General features: G+C 37.7%; 1 protein-coding gene across 2 annotated transcripts in view; it reads right to left on the bottom strand.

The window, feature by feature from the left end:
• prex2 (phosphatidylinositol-3,4,5-trisphosphate-dependent Rac exchange factor 2) overlaps nt 1–13,102 on the bottom strand; it is a 169,340-nt gene extending 156,238 nt beyond the window's left edge. For both annotated transcript variants that reach the window (XM_065258097.2, XM_073813102.1), the window contains exon 1: nt 12,686–13,102. In XM_065258097.2, the coding sequence (XP_065114169.1) occupies nt 12,686–12,823 (138 nt within the window). In that variant the 5' untranslated portion in view covers nt 12,824–13,102. The remainder of the gene's footprint in view (nt 1–12,685) is intronic.
• Nucleotides 13,103–14,118: the final 1,016 nt, after the last annotated feature.

Raw genomic sequence — 14,118 nt, 5'->3', positions numbered from 1 at the left:
AAGATATCCTTTTCACCGGATTTTGCAATTGTCAGGCCATGTATTTATCTGATATTTTGTGGACATGCCATGATATGTTGTCTAGAGAAGCAGAAGCACTAATATATATTCTGTCTGGCATTGAATTTACATATATTGGAAATGATCTGTTGTTTGGGGAATAAGCTGTAAAGTATTCTGTCTGGTCAGGAATTCATACATTACTTTGAAATGTAACACAAACAAACCGCCAAACAAAAAACATATACACTTGTCACCGGTTATTGAATTTTGTGGCGTAACAAAGCGATTTTCTAAAGAAGCAAAAGACTTTATGACTATAACAAGTGGCGGCCGGTGATTTATTTCTTGAGGGCGCACGTAGGTATGGCTTGTCATTTCAAAATATGTGTTTGGCGCGTCATGTCAAAATAAGTGCCTCTGATGTAGACACTTTAAAGGGGTTTATGATAAAAGATAGCTCACGTTTGCCAGATACTCATTTAATCTCATGTGTAAAAAGTGTTTAGTGTTAAAGGTGGGGTGCATGATCTCTGAAAGCCAATGTTGCCATTTGAAATCACCTAAACAAACACGCCCCTACCCCAATAGAATTTGGACCTTCTTTTGATAGACCCGCCCCACACATGCGCAACCCAGGCAACAATGTCGGTTCCACGCCCCTTACTGCTGATTGGCTACAAGTGTGTTTTGGTACACGGCCCTTCTCCCGTTTACAAAGTGTTTTTCAAAAATCATGCACCCCGCCTTTAAGTTAGTGTCTTGTCTATTTTGTGATAATGACCTTTTAATGACTTTTATCATAAACCGCTTCGTTGCATGTGCAGCAGGCAGTTATTTTGACAAGACACATGATGCACATGGTTCACATGACGCAACGAACACACATTTTGGAATGACGCACACGACACTCCAAATTTGCGCCCTTCGGAAGAGGAGTCACCAGCCGCCACTGACTATAACACTGTTAACAAACATGGCACGCTGCTGTAAAGTTTTCTTTTGGCTTTTGGAAAATTTCTCTACACTACAGATTTCAAACCCAGTATGCCAAAACTTACATTATGCTAAATAAAGTAACAGCTGCTGGGCCCGATGTCTTTGTTCACACTACAGACATTGAAACTGGCATCCAGTTTTAGAAGGAAAAAACAATGACTTACTCACTTTGTCATTTAAGGCTGCTGACTAATACAATTTGAAAGTTCATCACTAACTCAAAGACAAGAAGAATACAAACATTGTCAGAAATGTGGAACAGATTCTTTATGGTTTCACTGGATGGATTACAAGTCTGCAGACATAATCGTAAGTGGGAGCTACAAGAAAAAAGCTGGACTTGTCTTATTTGTATATACAGTAATAAATTGTAGAAATCATGCAATGATACTTTAAACCAGTGGTTCTCAAACAGGGGGGCCAAGATGGTGCCAGGGGGGCCCCAGTTTTATGACATTTACCATCAATTCTGTGTAATTCAACCTTAAAAAATAAGGCTACTAACCAACAGCACACCATTGTATCATTAAAGGTAAGGTAACAGATTTGATCCTGAAACATTTTTAGTTATGCTGGTTAAAAGTCTCCTCACATTCTGATTGCAATCACTGTGTTAAGTTGTTTAAATGTATTTGTAAAAATTTATGTCATCTGTGAAAGGCGTAGGACCAAAAAATGTTCAACAAATCATAGATTTCGGTCCGAACGGACGTTTCCTTTTATGTCCCTCATACGTAAGCGTAATTTGAATTCCCACCGCGCAGCGAGTCCACGCAGATACCATACATCATCGGCGCGTTCACGTGCGCTCTGTCTGTAAACAGCGAGAACAGCAAACTTTTCTGCTGAATTGACAACCTACACGGGAGCAACAAAACTAAATGCATCTTTTATAACAACAACAGCAAAAACTGCCTGGATCAGCAAGAGCAAAAATCCAAATTAACATCGGTAACTTTACTGCTTTACCGCGAGATGCAAACAGCTACAGGAGGCAAAGGGTCTGAAAGGGTCGTTGCACTGTTTATTTTGGTAAGGTAGGTACGCAATATGTTTGTATTGAGATGGATTCAGATATTCTACTTTGATGAAACGTTGTGTTGCTTATGAAATTTGTGTTCGTTTTCCGGATTAGCATAACGATATAGTTACTACGTCTACGCAATCGAACGTGTGCTTAAACTAATTCTGATGTAAACCAGTTGTTTATGTTGGTTATTTTGGAAATGTTATTCACTTTGTACTGCAAAGTTTTCTCACTGGTGAATGAGACGTGACCGTCTGATCTGTGCGTGTTCATGTGTTTGGAAAGAGGCGTGACTTTAGATGGCGATTTGACTTGAGGGTGGGATCGGGATTTCATTGCTAGGCGGCTACCGTTAGCATTTTTCTAAATGTGTTACCCTACCTTTAAATATGTTAAATTCAAATTCTTAGTTTGAGATTGTTTTATGTCATGAAAGAGATAATTCAGTGAAAAATTTAATCTGAGCTAGTTATTATAAACTGCTCAAACTAGTTAAAGTGTGCATACGCATAAAGTACACATTTTAGGAGTAAGCGCTGCAGGAATTCAGGCACTGTATTACAGACTATGTTAGAAATGTTTGTGTGAATATTTCAGTTCCCACAATAACTGTATGTGGTTGCTCCAATAATAAACCAATCACAAAGGACCTTCAGGACAGATCTGATTTATAGCGGTTTATACCTTGTATATTTGGGCCAACTCAATTTTCCTGTTTTGTACCTGAATATCCTCTTGGGAATCTGGACGTTAAAGAAATTCCAAGAACTGAGAAAGAAAATAGTTTTCTTTCACTACTGACATGGGAAAGTCTTCACAACAACCTAAACAGCTATAGTATATATATGCATTGAGATGAACACAAAAACACTCTTAAAGTGGTCGTTTTTCGTGATCACATTTTTCAAGCTTTAGTTTGAAATATATTACATCAATATAGGATTTTTTGACTAAACTCCACCCAAAGGAATACGTCAGTCGCCAGCTGCACAAACAGCTCTGCTAAGCTAAGCTGTTGGTTGAATCGTAGATATGTATAAAGGCTAGATGTCGTACGGCGGAGTCTCTAACGTCATCACCTGGCGGCCATCTTACCTCAGACAGCTCGCTCCCTCCCTATAGCATTGAGTTTAATGGTGCAGGTACTTTAACTTGCTCAATTTTCTAACGATTTTCAAACGGTTCGTTTTTTTACAAACATTATTAACGTGGCTATAATTCTGGATGCTTTAACATGTTTCATTAATTTTTTATTTATTTGTAGTATAACTATGCAGTGTCATAGGTAAATATTTGACGTTTATAACAAACCAAACTGTTTGAAAATCGGTAAAAGATTTAGCAAGTTATGGTCATTTAAAAGTACCTGCATCATTAAAACTCAATGCTACGAGTGAGCGAGCTGCCTGTGGTAAGATGGCCGCCAAAATGCGGACGTTCTACTCAATTGGTCAGCAGCGCGGGCGAGACATCTAGCCTTTATATATATGACGTGGTTAAACTTAAGGGGTTCAAAATGGCTTGATGATGTTAGCCAAAAAGCGAAGTGGTTTTAGAGGCGGAGAAAGTTATAACAGTTTGATTTTTCCTTTGAAATTATTACACAATACAATAAGTTGTATTAAAAAAGTAATTAGGACCAATTTTTAATTAATGTTGATTTCAATTATAAAAATGCTCCTTATTGGCTATTTCCCATTTAGTGAATGAACTGCAACAGGACGCCTATTTCATGTGGCATATAGACTCAGCATCCTCAGGGCGTCTATGGCCATTTAGACACTTGCACGTGTGAGGTCATTTGAAAGGCCAGCTGGCAAACAAGCAAACAAACACATCTTATTCACTGCCACAACTAAAAATTCACTACCGCATAAAAACATAACCTCCCAAAAAAGCAATCGTCCAACGAACGTCCATCCTAATGGGTCCGTCAAATAGTGTCTAATTCAGATGCTGTCTTGTAACGGAGTGATCTGAGACAGATGCCCTGGCACTGAATCTGGTCGTGTGGACCAGCCCGTGCGCCTCAGCAGCCAGCAAAGGAAACCGAGCACAATGTGAAAGGAGAGGAGGGACAGGAAGGAAGGAAATCCTGCTCAAGCTGACACAAAAGCTAAAGGAACTCACCGGCTGGAGCCCCTCGCAGCCCCCCGCGCGCTCACAAACACAACGACACACAAGACCGCACATGGCACTGAAACAGGGATCACCTCAAGTGTAAAACTATTTCAAAAACACACAAGAGGTTAACTGTGGTCACCGTGAATCATGTATGTGCTCTGCGGTAAAGACCACTTTAGATTTATTTTGACTGTGTCCAGAGGAGCACCCAGGAGAGCTGATAGTTCTGCAGCTAAACCGCTAAATCAGAAAGGAAGCCGATGGCGTAAAACACATTTTTGGAGGATGGAGAGATTCCAAGGGGAGGAGTAAACTTAATCTCTTCAGTATTTAATTACAGATCAGTGAGCATACAGTATGTTTAAATGTTTATGTATCTCACCAAGCATTCATTGCATTATTAGCTCAAAAAAATGTCATGGGTCTGACACATGGGGAACACACATGCAGATAAATGTATACCTTGTAATGCACTGTAAGTTTCCTTGCCACATGCGTACATGTAAATGTACATACATGCTTCCAGTGAGCACCAAACAATCGCAACACCCCAACAGTAGGAAGGTCAAAAAAACTTTTCTCCTGCACATCCAGACTCACCGCAGGACTTCACCTCTAAATTCCCAAGGGTACAAAAGGCCTCTGTCTCGTTCATGAATTGCTCCGTCACGAGAGCAGATAAATGGCTGACACTTTTTGCTTCCATGCTGTGCATCTAAAGTGAAGTCCTCTGCCCTAAGCCTTGGAGAGCTAGTTAAGCAGTTAACATAAAAGAGAGTCACTGATGGTTGTAATGTCCGTGTGTAGCACATGTGAACTTAACTGACTCTGCATTGGAAAAAGAAACCTAAACTCTTTAGAAAGATTGAAATCTTAATGACGTTCCATGTAGCAATGGGGAAAATTCAACTTCTTGTAAACAAAGTATTGTGACATAATGGATGGAACATATGCGGGAGGCGAAGGCTGTAAAGATTGATGGGAGACAACAGGGAGAGAAGGTGTTGAAGTGAGAAAGAGGTGTGAGCTTCTGATTGGCTGAGAGTCTGTCAGGCAAGACCATGTCTATAATTCAATTAGTCTCGTATTACATTTTCAGCCTGTTCTGAACATAGAAAACTTCATTTAAATCTCAGTTGTTGTTACTGCAAGCCATTGAGATTGAATAAATAACAAACTGTGACTTTTGCTGAAGCCTTTTGCTTAATTTTAAAACAAAGAGACCCTAAGGCCCTGTTTACACCTGGTATTAAAATGGGTGATTCTTGCGAAATTAGACTTATGAGGTGTCATGAAACATTTTGATAAAAAAAAGTAAATGCACAGTTAGAGTATCAAAATAAGAAGCATACAGTTACAAACATCTCTTCATGTAATATTATGCACATGATTTTAAATGACATCATACAAACCATTTTTGTTGTTTTTTCCACATTTAAGGGGAAATTTTTCATTAACGCAATGTATCCATGACTTGATTTGGGTTCTTTGACATGAAAATATTTATAATTAAAAAATCTAAAAAGCTTCAGTGCATGTTATACTATATAAACATTTACAGTAAAGAAACATGTGGTATTTGGTGATCATTGGTAAATGTAGAGACAGTAATAAGGAACATAAATGTGTCCAAGGCCAATTTTCTCATCCTCCGCAACAATTTTCCATCATTGTTTAAGCCATCAAGGAACTAACATTTTCAAAAAAAAAAAAAAAATTGTTGTAAGGGACATAATTGACTGTGACACTCAAGATGGCTACCAGGTAAGCAGATCTTAATTTTTCTCTCCAGATAAAAGTTGAAATTTTGTTTGTCATTGTACCTAGACAACTTTTTAGTTCTCATTACCGAAACATGAGTTTGAAAATGCATATATTTAATGTAATATCATGTTGCAGTAATGATAATTTTTGATAATGATAATCTAATAAATGTAAATAATTCTATAGGAAATCATTTTAAATCCTCTAAAAAAATAGATTATAGTAAGTTCAGACTTTAATCTTATATGCGCAAAAAAACAATTGTCTTCAAGGGCTTTTAAAAAAATCTGATTCTGGACACCTTTTAAATCTGGATATCATGAGAATCACCCAGAAGCATTTTGGTCAATATGATCACAAGTGGACGAGAGACACATTTCTCATCTCTTTCGTCCACTTGTGACATCTTCTGTCTTGATTACCTCGAGGGATTGGTCTATGGCCGACTTCCTCAAAACACGAGCGGGAGAAATTATAGGTTTAAGTTGATGCGCACTAAGATTATGTCAGAGTATCACTGCTTGTTTTGTTAGTAAACATGCTGAACAAAGTTTTGTGTACATGTACAGTATATGTAAGGGCTTTCTCAAATATTTAAGAGCAATTGATGGAAACCTCTGCAACTTTCACACGCTCACAAAATGAAAAAAAAAACTGCGCTGAAAAAAAAAGATCAACAGGCGGAGAGTAGGCGGCCTTTTTAAACACATTCGACCACATGAGTGTCTACACCACAAAAACAATTTGTTCTAATGCGTTTTCGACTACCTCTGAATGTGGACAAGCTTTAAAACAGCTTAAACCCAGTTTACCTGTATTTAGCATCGTCCACTTGTGATCCGGTCAACCAAAATGCATCTTAATACCAGGTGTAAACAGGGCCTAATAGTTTCAGATAATATCACACCAGTGTCTCAAACTGTGCTTTAATGTGCCAAGATCCCAAAAATTACAATTAAACAATAAAGATTTTAACCTTAACTTAAATGCCTCTCATCAAACTGATCCAAGTTATCTGAGCTAAGCTATCCAAACACGTTTAATGAGTTTTTCACCAGTGAGGAATGTGTGAAGAGGGGGTGCCTGGCCAAGCCCTACTGCTATCCACGGCAACAGATGGATAAACCAGAACATCAAGAGGAAGAGGCTGAGGATGGAGAGCTGTGACCCTGAGGAAAGAGGTTGCAGGGTTCACTGCCTGACAGGGAAAGGATATGAGCCTTAGTCTCAGCACCGTTCACGTGACACCAACAAATCAACAGGTCTCAATGTGACTGCACATGAATAGTGACTCGTAACAGAGAAGCAGAACATTTTTGAATAGTGAAATATCAGAAAGGTACAAAAGCTGTCACTGGGACAGTACAATTTAAAAAGGTCCTAATATGTGCCATTTATGTATAGCCTTGAGGTAGAAATGTGCCCTCTTTAGGTATAAATGTTTTGAAAGGGAACTTATTTTTTTAAGCATCACCAAAACTGATGATGTGTGTTATCGCCAAAGCTTTGCATGGTGTTGAATGTGGTTATTAGCACATTTTTGTGCAGTATGTTTGTGTGATTTTCTTCCCATGTTGTCGACCAGGCACTTTTACATTCATGCCAAAAGCACAAATAGCAGGTTATATGCCAAAGTTTAATACATTTAGGGATTTGTTTTTTGTAATTTCTTTAAGCCTTAAATGGCCTAGAACCCTCATATATTAAAGAATTACTATCAGAATACAATCCATCACGTACACTGCGACCACAAAATTCTGGCCACTTAATTATCCCTAGAGTATCAAAGTGTCTAAAGGTGGAAGATCCTTTTCCTACTTAGCCCCTAAGCTCTGGAATGATTTACCAAATAATGCTTGAGTATCAGACACAGTCGATCAATTTAAATCTAAACTTAAGACATTCTTCTTTAACAAAGCATTCACATAAAATGTCCAGTAAATGTACTTATCCCGCAATAGTTAGTTTGTCTAGAACAAAGCATTCACATAACTCAACTGGGTAATATACTTATGCCGCAATAGTTAGCCTGTCTGGAACCGAGCTAATTTAAACCACAATATTATATGACACTTTTTCATAAAAGGACAATTCAACCTCTCCGGTTTCAAACATAACTTTTATGCACACATGTCAGTTTTCAGAAAAGTGTTCACTGACACGTACCCGTGTATATATGGTGTAACGAGAAGCTCAAGTCCACGTAAGCCAATCGGAATCCCGAAAACATCAATGAATCACTTTCTGTTCCTCTTTTGAACAAGGTAGCACTTTTGACGTAGGTGCGAGCTCTGTCGCATTCTGTGACGTTGGCTGCCTTAACATCCGTTTGTCTCAGTTTACATGCAACCGTGCAACCGAAGATTTTCAAAATCTCCACTCTGGCCGAAGTTCTCCGCTTGCGTGTTAATGAAGGGCGCAAACGAAGGGAAATGTCTCCGTTATTCAAATACCCATGTACGTGTAACCAGGGCCACAGACCCATTCAAGCACAATCAGTATACGTTTAAGAGGTTAAAATAATAAAATTTCATGTTTTATTTAGCTGTTCGTGCATGATCTGCATTACAAAGTTCCATCTCAATTCTAAAGAGATCGCTGATCCAGACCTGCCTGAATCTAAAATGCCAGAAAGGCATAAATGAACAAACTATTAATAAACCTACCATATGTTGCCAAGGCATATAAGTTATAAAATAATATTTAATTAGAAAATTAGCTATCATTTTGACAAATGGTTTAAATAGACTGTATACACAAAACCATTTTCGCACTGCTGCGGCACTACCGGAAGGTAGTCAATTACGTTAATAAAATTTTAAATATGGATATTTCTACAACAACACCGCACGGATTACCCTCAGAAGACCTTTGTTTATCATCCTGGAGCCGTTTGGATTTAATTTGTGAAGGATGGACGCACTTTTTTTGGACTTTAAGGTCGTGGACTATGGCTGGACCCCGTAACTTTACATTTAATCAACAGAAAGATCTAAAACACTTTCTAAAATATCCGAAAATGTATTTGTCTGAAAAACGATGGACATATGCAACTTGGACAGCTTGGGGGTGAGTAAATCATGGGTTTAATATCGTTTTTGGCCGAACTATCCCTTTAATAAAAACAGATATGGGGTTTGGGTTGAACATGTGGTTTATTATGTCAAACTTTTTGGGGAAAAAAACACTTTTGAAAAAAATAAACTTTGATTCTTAATTTATTACTATTTTTAATTTTTTTTTTAAATAAAATAATGAAATACTTATTAAATTATCTCATAGCTGCTCTGGATATATTCATTTGTTCACATCGTCATATAGTGAGTGAAATAGTGAGTGAGTATAGTTTTTATTATATATCAACTATAATCAAGTATAATCAACTTAAATTGATCTGTAATCACTTAAATGGGCTTTAGTGTCTCCTTTTGCAGCCACTCTACGTCCACATTGCTTGCAAACTGGATATCCATCTTAAAGAACAACCCTGCATTTGTTTCCATACTGTAGATTTTTTTCTTTTTTTCTGGTGGGGGATAGAGGTTAGAATTTGTAGTCTCTGGCTCTGACATTTTCTCTGCTGTACATAAAACTAATGGAGGAGTCTAGCAGTCAAGCCAAATTAAGTTGCGTGTGTGCAGTAGCGCAGGTGAGATCTGCTTTATTATTTTATATAAGCAAATGTTTACGGTATGATAACCGTGAAAGTTGATATCATGGTATACCGCCATACCGGTATACCGTTACAACCCTAGTTGCAAGCTACCCGAAACGTGTCCGAGGCACACATTAATCTTTTAGAGCCGAACCAGGATCTAAGTGGACATGTGAAGCTCTCTAATCTTTAATGTTTTCCTACAGATTTATATAGTACAAAATCCCACACTGTTTAGAAAATTGCACCACATCATATATTCAAACACATTGTACAAAAAGTAATGTCAAAGGGGCCATTTATAATTTTTGTTTACCCCGAAAGCAAAATAAATGTAATTGCAATTTTATGGTTCAACTTCTTTTTGAAGTTGCATTATTAAGATTTATACAAATTTACACTGGGTGGCCAAATCATCTAAACCCACAGGGTGTCACAAAAGGAAAGCACTGCAGAGGGAACACTTAATCCTGAGCTGAAGCGCCAGAGAACACATTATGCAGTGACATGGCTCTGTTTTTCTACTAAATTAGGACATGAAAGCGCTCGGTTTCGGGCTAGTACTCATGCATGAGATATTTGCCCCATTTTTTCTTATTTCCATGTAAATGCAACAAACTCACAGCACATGACCAATATAAAAACCTTACAATAAGAAAAAAAGAGTGGAAATTAAAGCAGTTTTAAATCAATATCCCTAAGTGAAGCACATCTTAGAGAGGATTATCGCTCTTAGCCTTCAGTTAACAAATATAAACAAGACTTTCTCCTCTCAAACCTCCCACTATCAGATCTATATTGACTTGTTACATAAGCCATTCGAGGGATATCTTCGAAGAGATCTTTCAAGAGACTTCCTCTGTCTCATGAGAATAGCCAGACACTGTTCTTGGCTCATCTGATAGACAGACAGAATTGTGTGGCATGCCAAGTCACGGTCAGTCGATGCGTCTAGTATTTCTCATGCAAGAAACTATTTTTTCTCCAGAAACAAATTAGCCTTGATGGTGGGCGAAATTGATTAGGATTTACTAAGCATTTTCGGCATTCAATCAAAACAACTTATCCACCATTGTTTCCTCATTTTTTTGCAACCTCTCCAGAATTCCTCTATCAGGAAATGTAGTTTACAACGGAGGGCAGAGAGCCCAGGCTCTCACGTCACCGGCCCCCTCCTGGCAATCCAACCAGGTCAGTTCAACTGGGGAGCCATATTGTCTGGAACTGACCCCCTAATTCTTACAAAGACAAAAAATGCACTGTTCAGTATGGCACCGATCCTCTCTGCCCTGTGAGCAATGAAATACCACCTCCTGACAGCCATTGTTGTTATCGTCTAACTTCACTTCTACACAGGCTTCCTTTATTCAGTTTATGAGGTTCAAATATTGTTTCTCTCTGGTTCAGACATTCAGGATAATTCAGGATATCTGGTATTGTATTAGTAGTAAATATGATCAGTTGAAAGTGACCTGTTGATGGACGCTTTGATCCTTGAAAGGCTGTAGATAATACTTCCCATTGACTTGAATTGATTGAAGTTCCCTCGAGTCTGCTAATCTCACTTAGTGTACATAATAAACCTTTATAATGAAAACAAGCACTTTTCACCTCTTTTAAATGCGCAAATCATGTTAACTGCTGCCAATAAAACCAACTTAATTGTTTGGCTTGCCATTGGCTGGAACTGCAAACCCATTGTGAATTATCTGATCTCCAAGTAAACTGGAACTGTTAAAGCCAAAGTGCCTGGGGTTGCAAAAGACTTTGAAAACGGACCAATTATAAATGTCGGAGAGAATCAGAACATTTATTCTCCTGAAACATTTTAGATAAAAAAGAGTAACGTGAAATAAAAGTTACAATGAATGATATGCAACTTTGTTCTAGTTGAGGTCAGTCTTCTACACAGTCAATGCTTTCCATCGACTAAATTGTTTAAATGGCTGTTTACAATATCAAATTTCATTTTGTTGAACTCAACGTGAAATCCCTTGGAAATGTGGGAACCACATGCAAAACAGTTTCTGCTAACAAGTGAATGGACACGAAGCATGGATCATTATTACAATAAACAATAAAGTGCCCCAAAGTATCCTTGACATTCCCATATGCCCATCTCCAAACACAATATCCAGTCTGTAGCATATGACGGTTTATTAACAACATTTGTTTTTATTTATCTTTGATTTTTGAGTAATGGTTTATCTTTTCTCGGTAACACCAAAAGACTTCCAGTATTTATTCAGTACAGAGAGAAATGACAATAAGATCTACTGGCCCACAGTTTGCATTGACAGTGAGTTTACCTGCACAAGTTAAAATGTATTTACCTTGCCTTGCTAACTTAGTTGAGACATACAGTATGAAGTAACAATTACAAAACCTGTAGTATGCATGCTTCCTTGAGAATGCTTTTAGCATCATGCTGTAAGTACTAAGATTTTTCCTGCTTATCTTTGAACCCTAAATGTCTTCCTAGTTTTCAACATATCCAGACATAACGAACATTAAGGCTAACAATTTATGAAACCCAGCAGTAAAATCTAGCATTAATGAAATATCAAACGACTAAATATTTGTACGAGTTACACAGTTAAAGAAACAACTTTAAAATCCCTATTTCATGTGCTTCAAATTTACATTTCATTTGAAAAGCTAGACGTGAGGTCAGTGTGCCTACAGATATAGCAATTTTAGGCATGAAAGTTTAGGCAAATTACAAAGTTAAGTTGTTACTACTAGACAGAGCTACAAAACCAAAGCCATCCGCAAGACTGACAGATATGGCACGAGACCAGGTTTTGAGGTTTACCACATCACCTCTGTTGCTGCTCGTGCACTACATGCATACTAAATAGACGTGTTATGTTATTCTAGTGTGGACTATACGGACGACATCGTTATATGAATAATTTTTGTAGGTTACAATGCAAGTTTACGTGGTTTTATTTGAGCTTCACTGTCCGCGCTCCAGTTATAACCAAGACGCGCGCGTCCAGCCAGCGCAAGCTGCCTTCATTACAAGTGTAGAAGAGCTTTAACCATTTTTTTCCCAAACTGAACTTTACAAAACATCAAGTTAGTTTATTAATAGTTATCCGCGTTGTACTTACCGAAAGAAACTCCAGAGTTCCAACATAATCCCGTTCAGTCTTTAAAAGTTCATTCAGCACGCAAACTCGCAAGCGAAGATGTTTCTCTAAATCTTTCCCGCTTTCGGCTCTATGTTCAGCTTTGCTTTCATCAGTCATTTTGGTGGTCTTCTTTTAAAAAGTCTTCAAAAGTTATTAAAAGAGATGTTCAAATGAAACGACGCTTACTGGAGGGTTGAAACATGATGAAAGGCATCGGAGCAAATGAACGCAAATCACACAAACAATCTGCAGGAATTCAGAAGTTCAACATTACTCCGAAAAACGTGTAGTAATGGCTTTTGAACATCAATCAAAAACTTAGGTCCATGTGACTCGAAGGACCTTCATCCTAAATCCAGCCTCCCGCTAGCAAGAGAGGACAGACAGGAAATAAATGGCTGGGATTTCGTGCCAGCACGGTGGGGAAATGTTGATGACATTGGGGGTAATTACAATGCAAGACTTTCCCAGACTCCAATATTAGTTACATTACTTTAAAAAGCTGAACGACACTTATGCAAGTTATATAATGTAGCATACTGTAATTATGTAAGAAAGAAAGAAACTATTAGTCATTTCATCAGATAGTTGGAATGTTTTTTAAATATTATGATAAATATTTGAGGCTTTGTAAATGTAAGTTTGCCTTGAAACTAGGATAAGATTAAAAGGGTACAAAGATTGCTTAACCACACCATCATCCACAAGCAACAAGAAAGATTTAAATTTATGCATCTCTTCTTTTTATCTTTTCTTAAAGCAAATGACAATAAGACATTATGTTCCAGTAATAATTAAAAAGAAAGAAATAAGAAAGATGCAATGCATTTTATGGTGCACTGTGCATTGCTGCAGATGTACATTTTCCCCTAAGCTGAATTGAATTTATAGGATACATTTCACAATACTTTAAGATGCCAGATAAATCTTTGGTGTCCCCAGAGTATGCCTGTGAAGATTAAGCTCAGGATACCATAAAGATAATTTATTATAGTATGTTAAAATTGCCACTTTGTAGGTGTGAGCAAAAATGTGCCAGTTTTGGGTGTGTCCTTTTAAATGCAAATAAGCTGGTCTCTGCACTAAAAGGCAGTGCTGTGGTTGGATAGTGCAGATTAAGGGGCGGTATTATCCCCCTCTGACATCACAAGGGGAGTCACATTTCAATGACCTATTTTTTCACATGCTTGGAGAGAATGGTTTACCAAAACTAATTTACTGGGTTGAGCTTTTTCACATTTTCTAGGTTAATAGAAGCACTGGGACACAGTTATAGCACTTAAACAGGGGAAAAGCCTGATTTTCATGATAAGTCCCCTTTAAATGTTTGCATTTGGCAGATGCTTTCATTAAAAGCAACATTGTGTGCATTCAAGGTATACATTTTATGTGTGTTGTCCTGTGAAGTTACA

The sequence above is a fragment of the Paramisgurnus dabryanus genome, chromosome 22 (genome assembly GCF_030506205.2).
Source record: "Paramisgurnus dabryanus chromosome 22, PD_genome_1.1, whole genome shotgun sequence".
Classification (NCBI taxonomy): Eukaryota; Metazoa; Chordata; class Actinopteri; order Cypriniformes; family Cobitidae; genus Paramisgurnus; species Paramisgurnus dabryanus.
The sequence above is the reverse complement of the archived record's forward strand: the minus strand, read 5'-3'. Positions and strand labels throughout refer to the sequence as shown.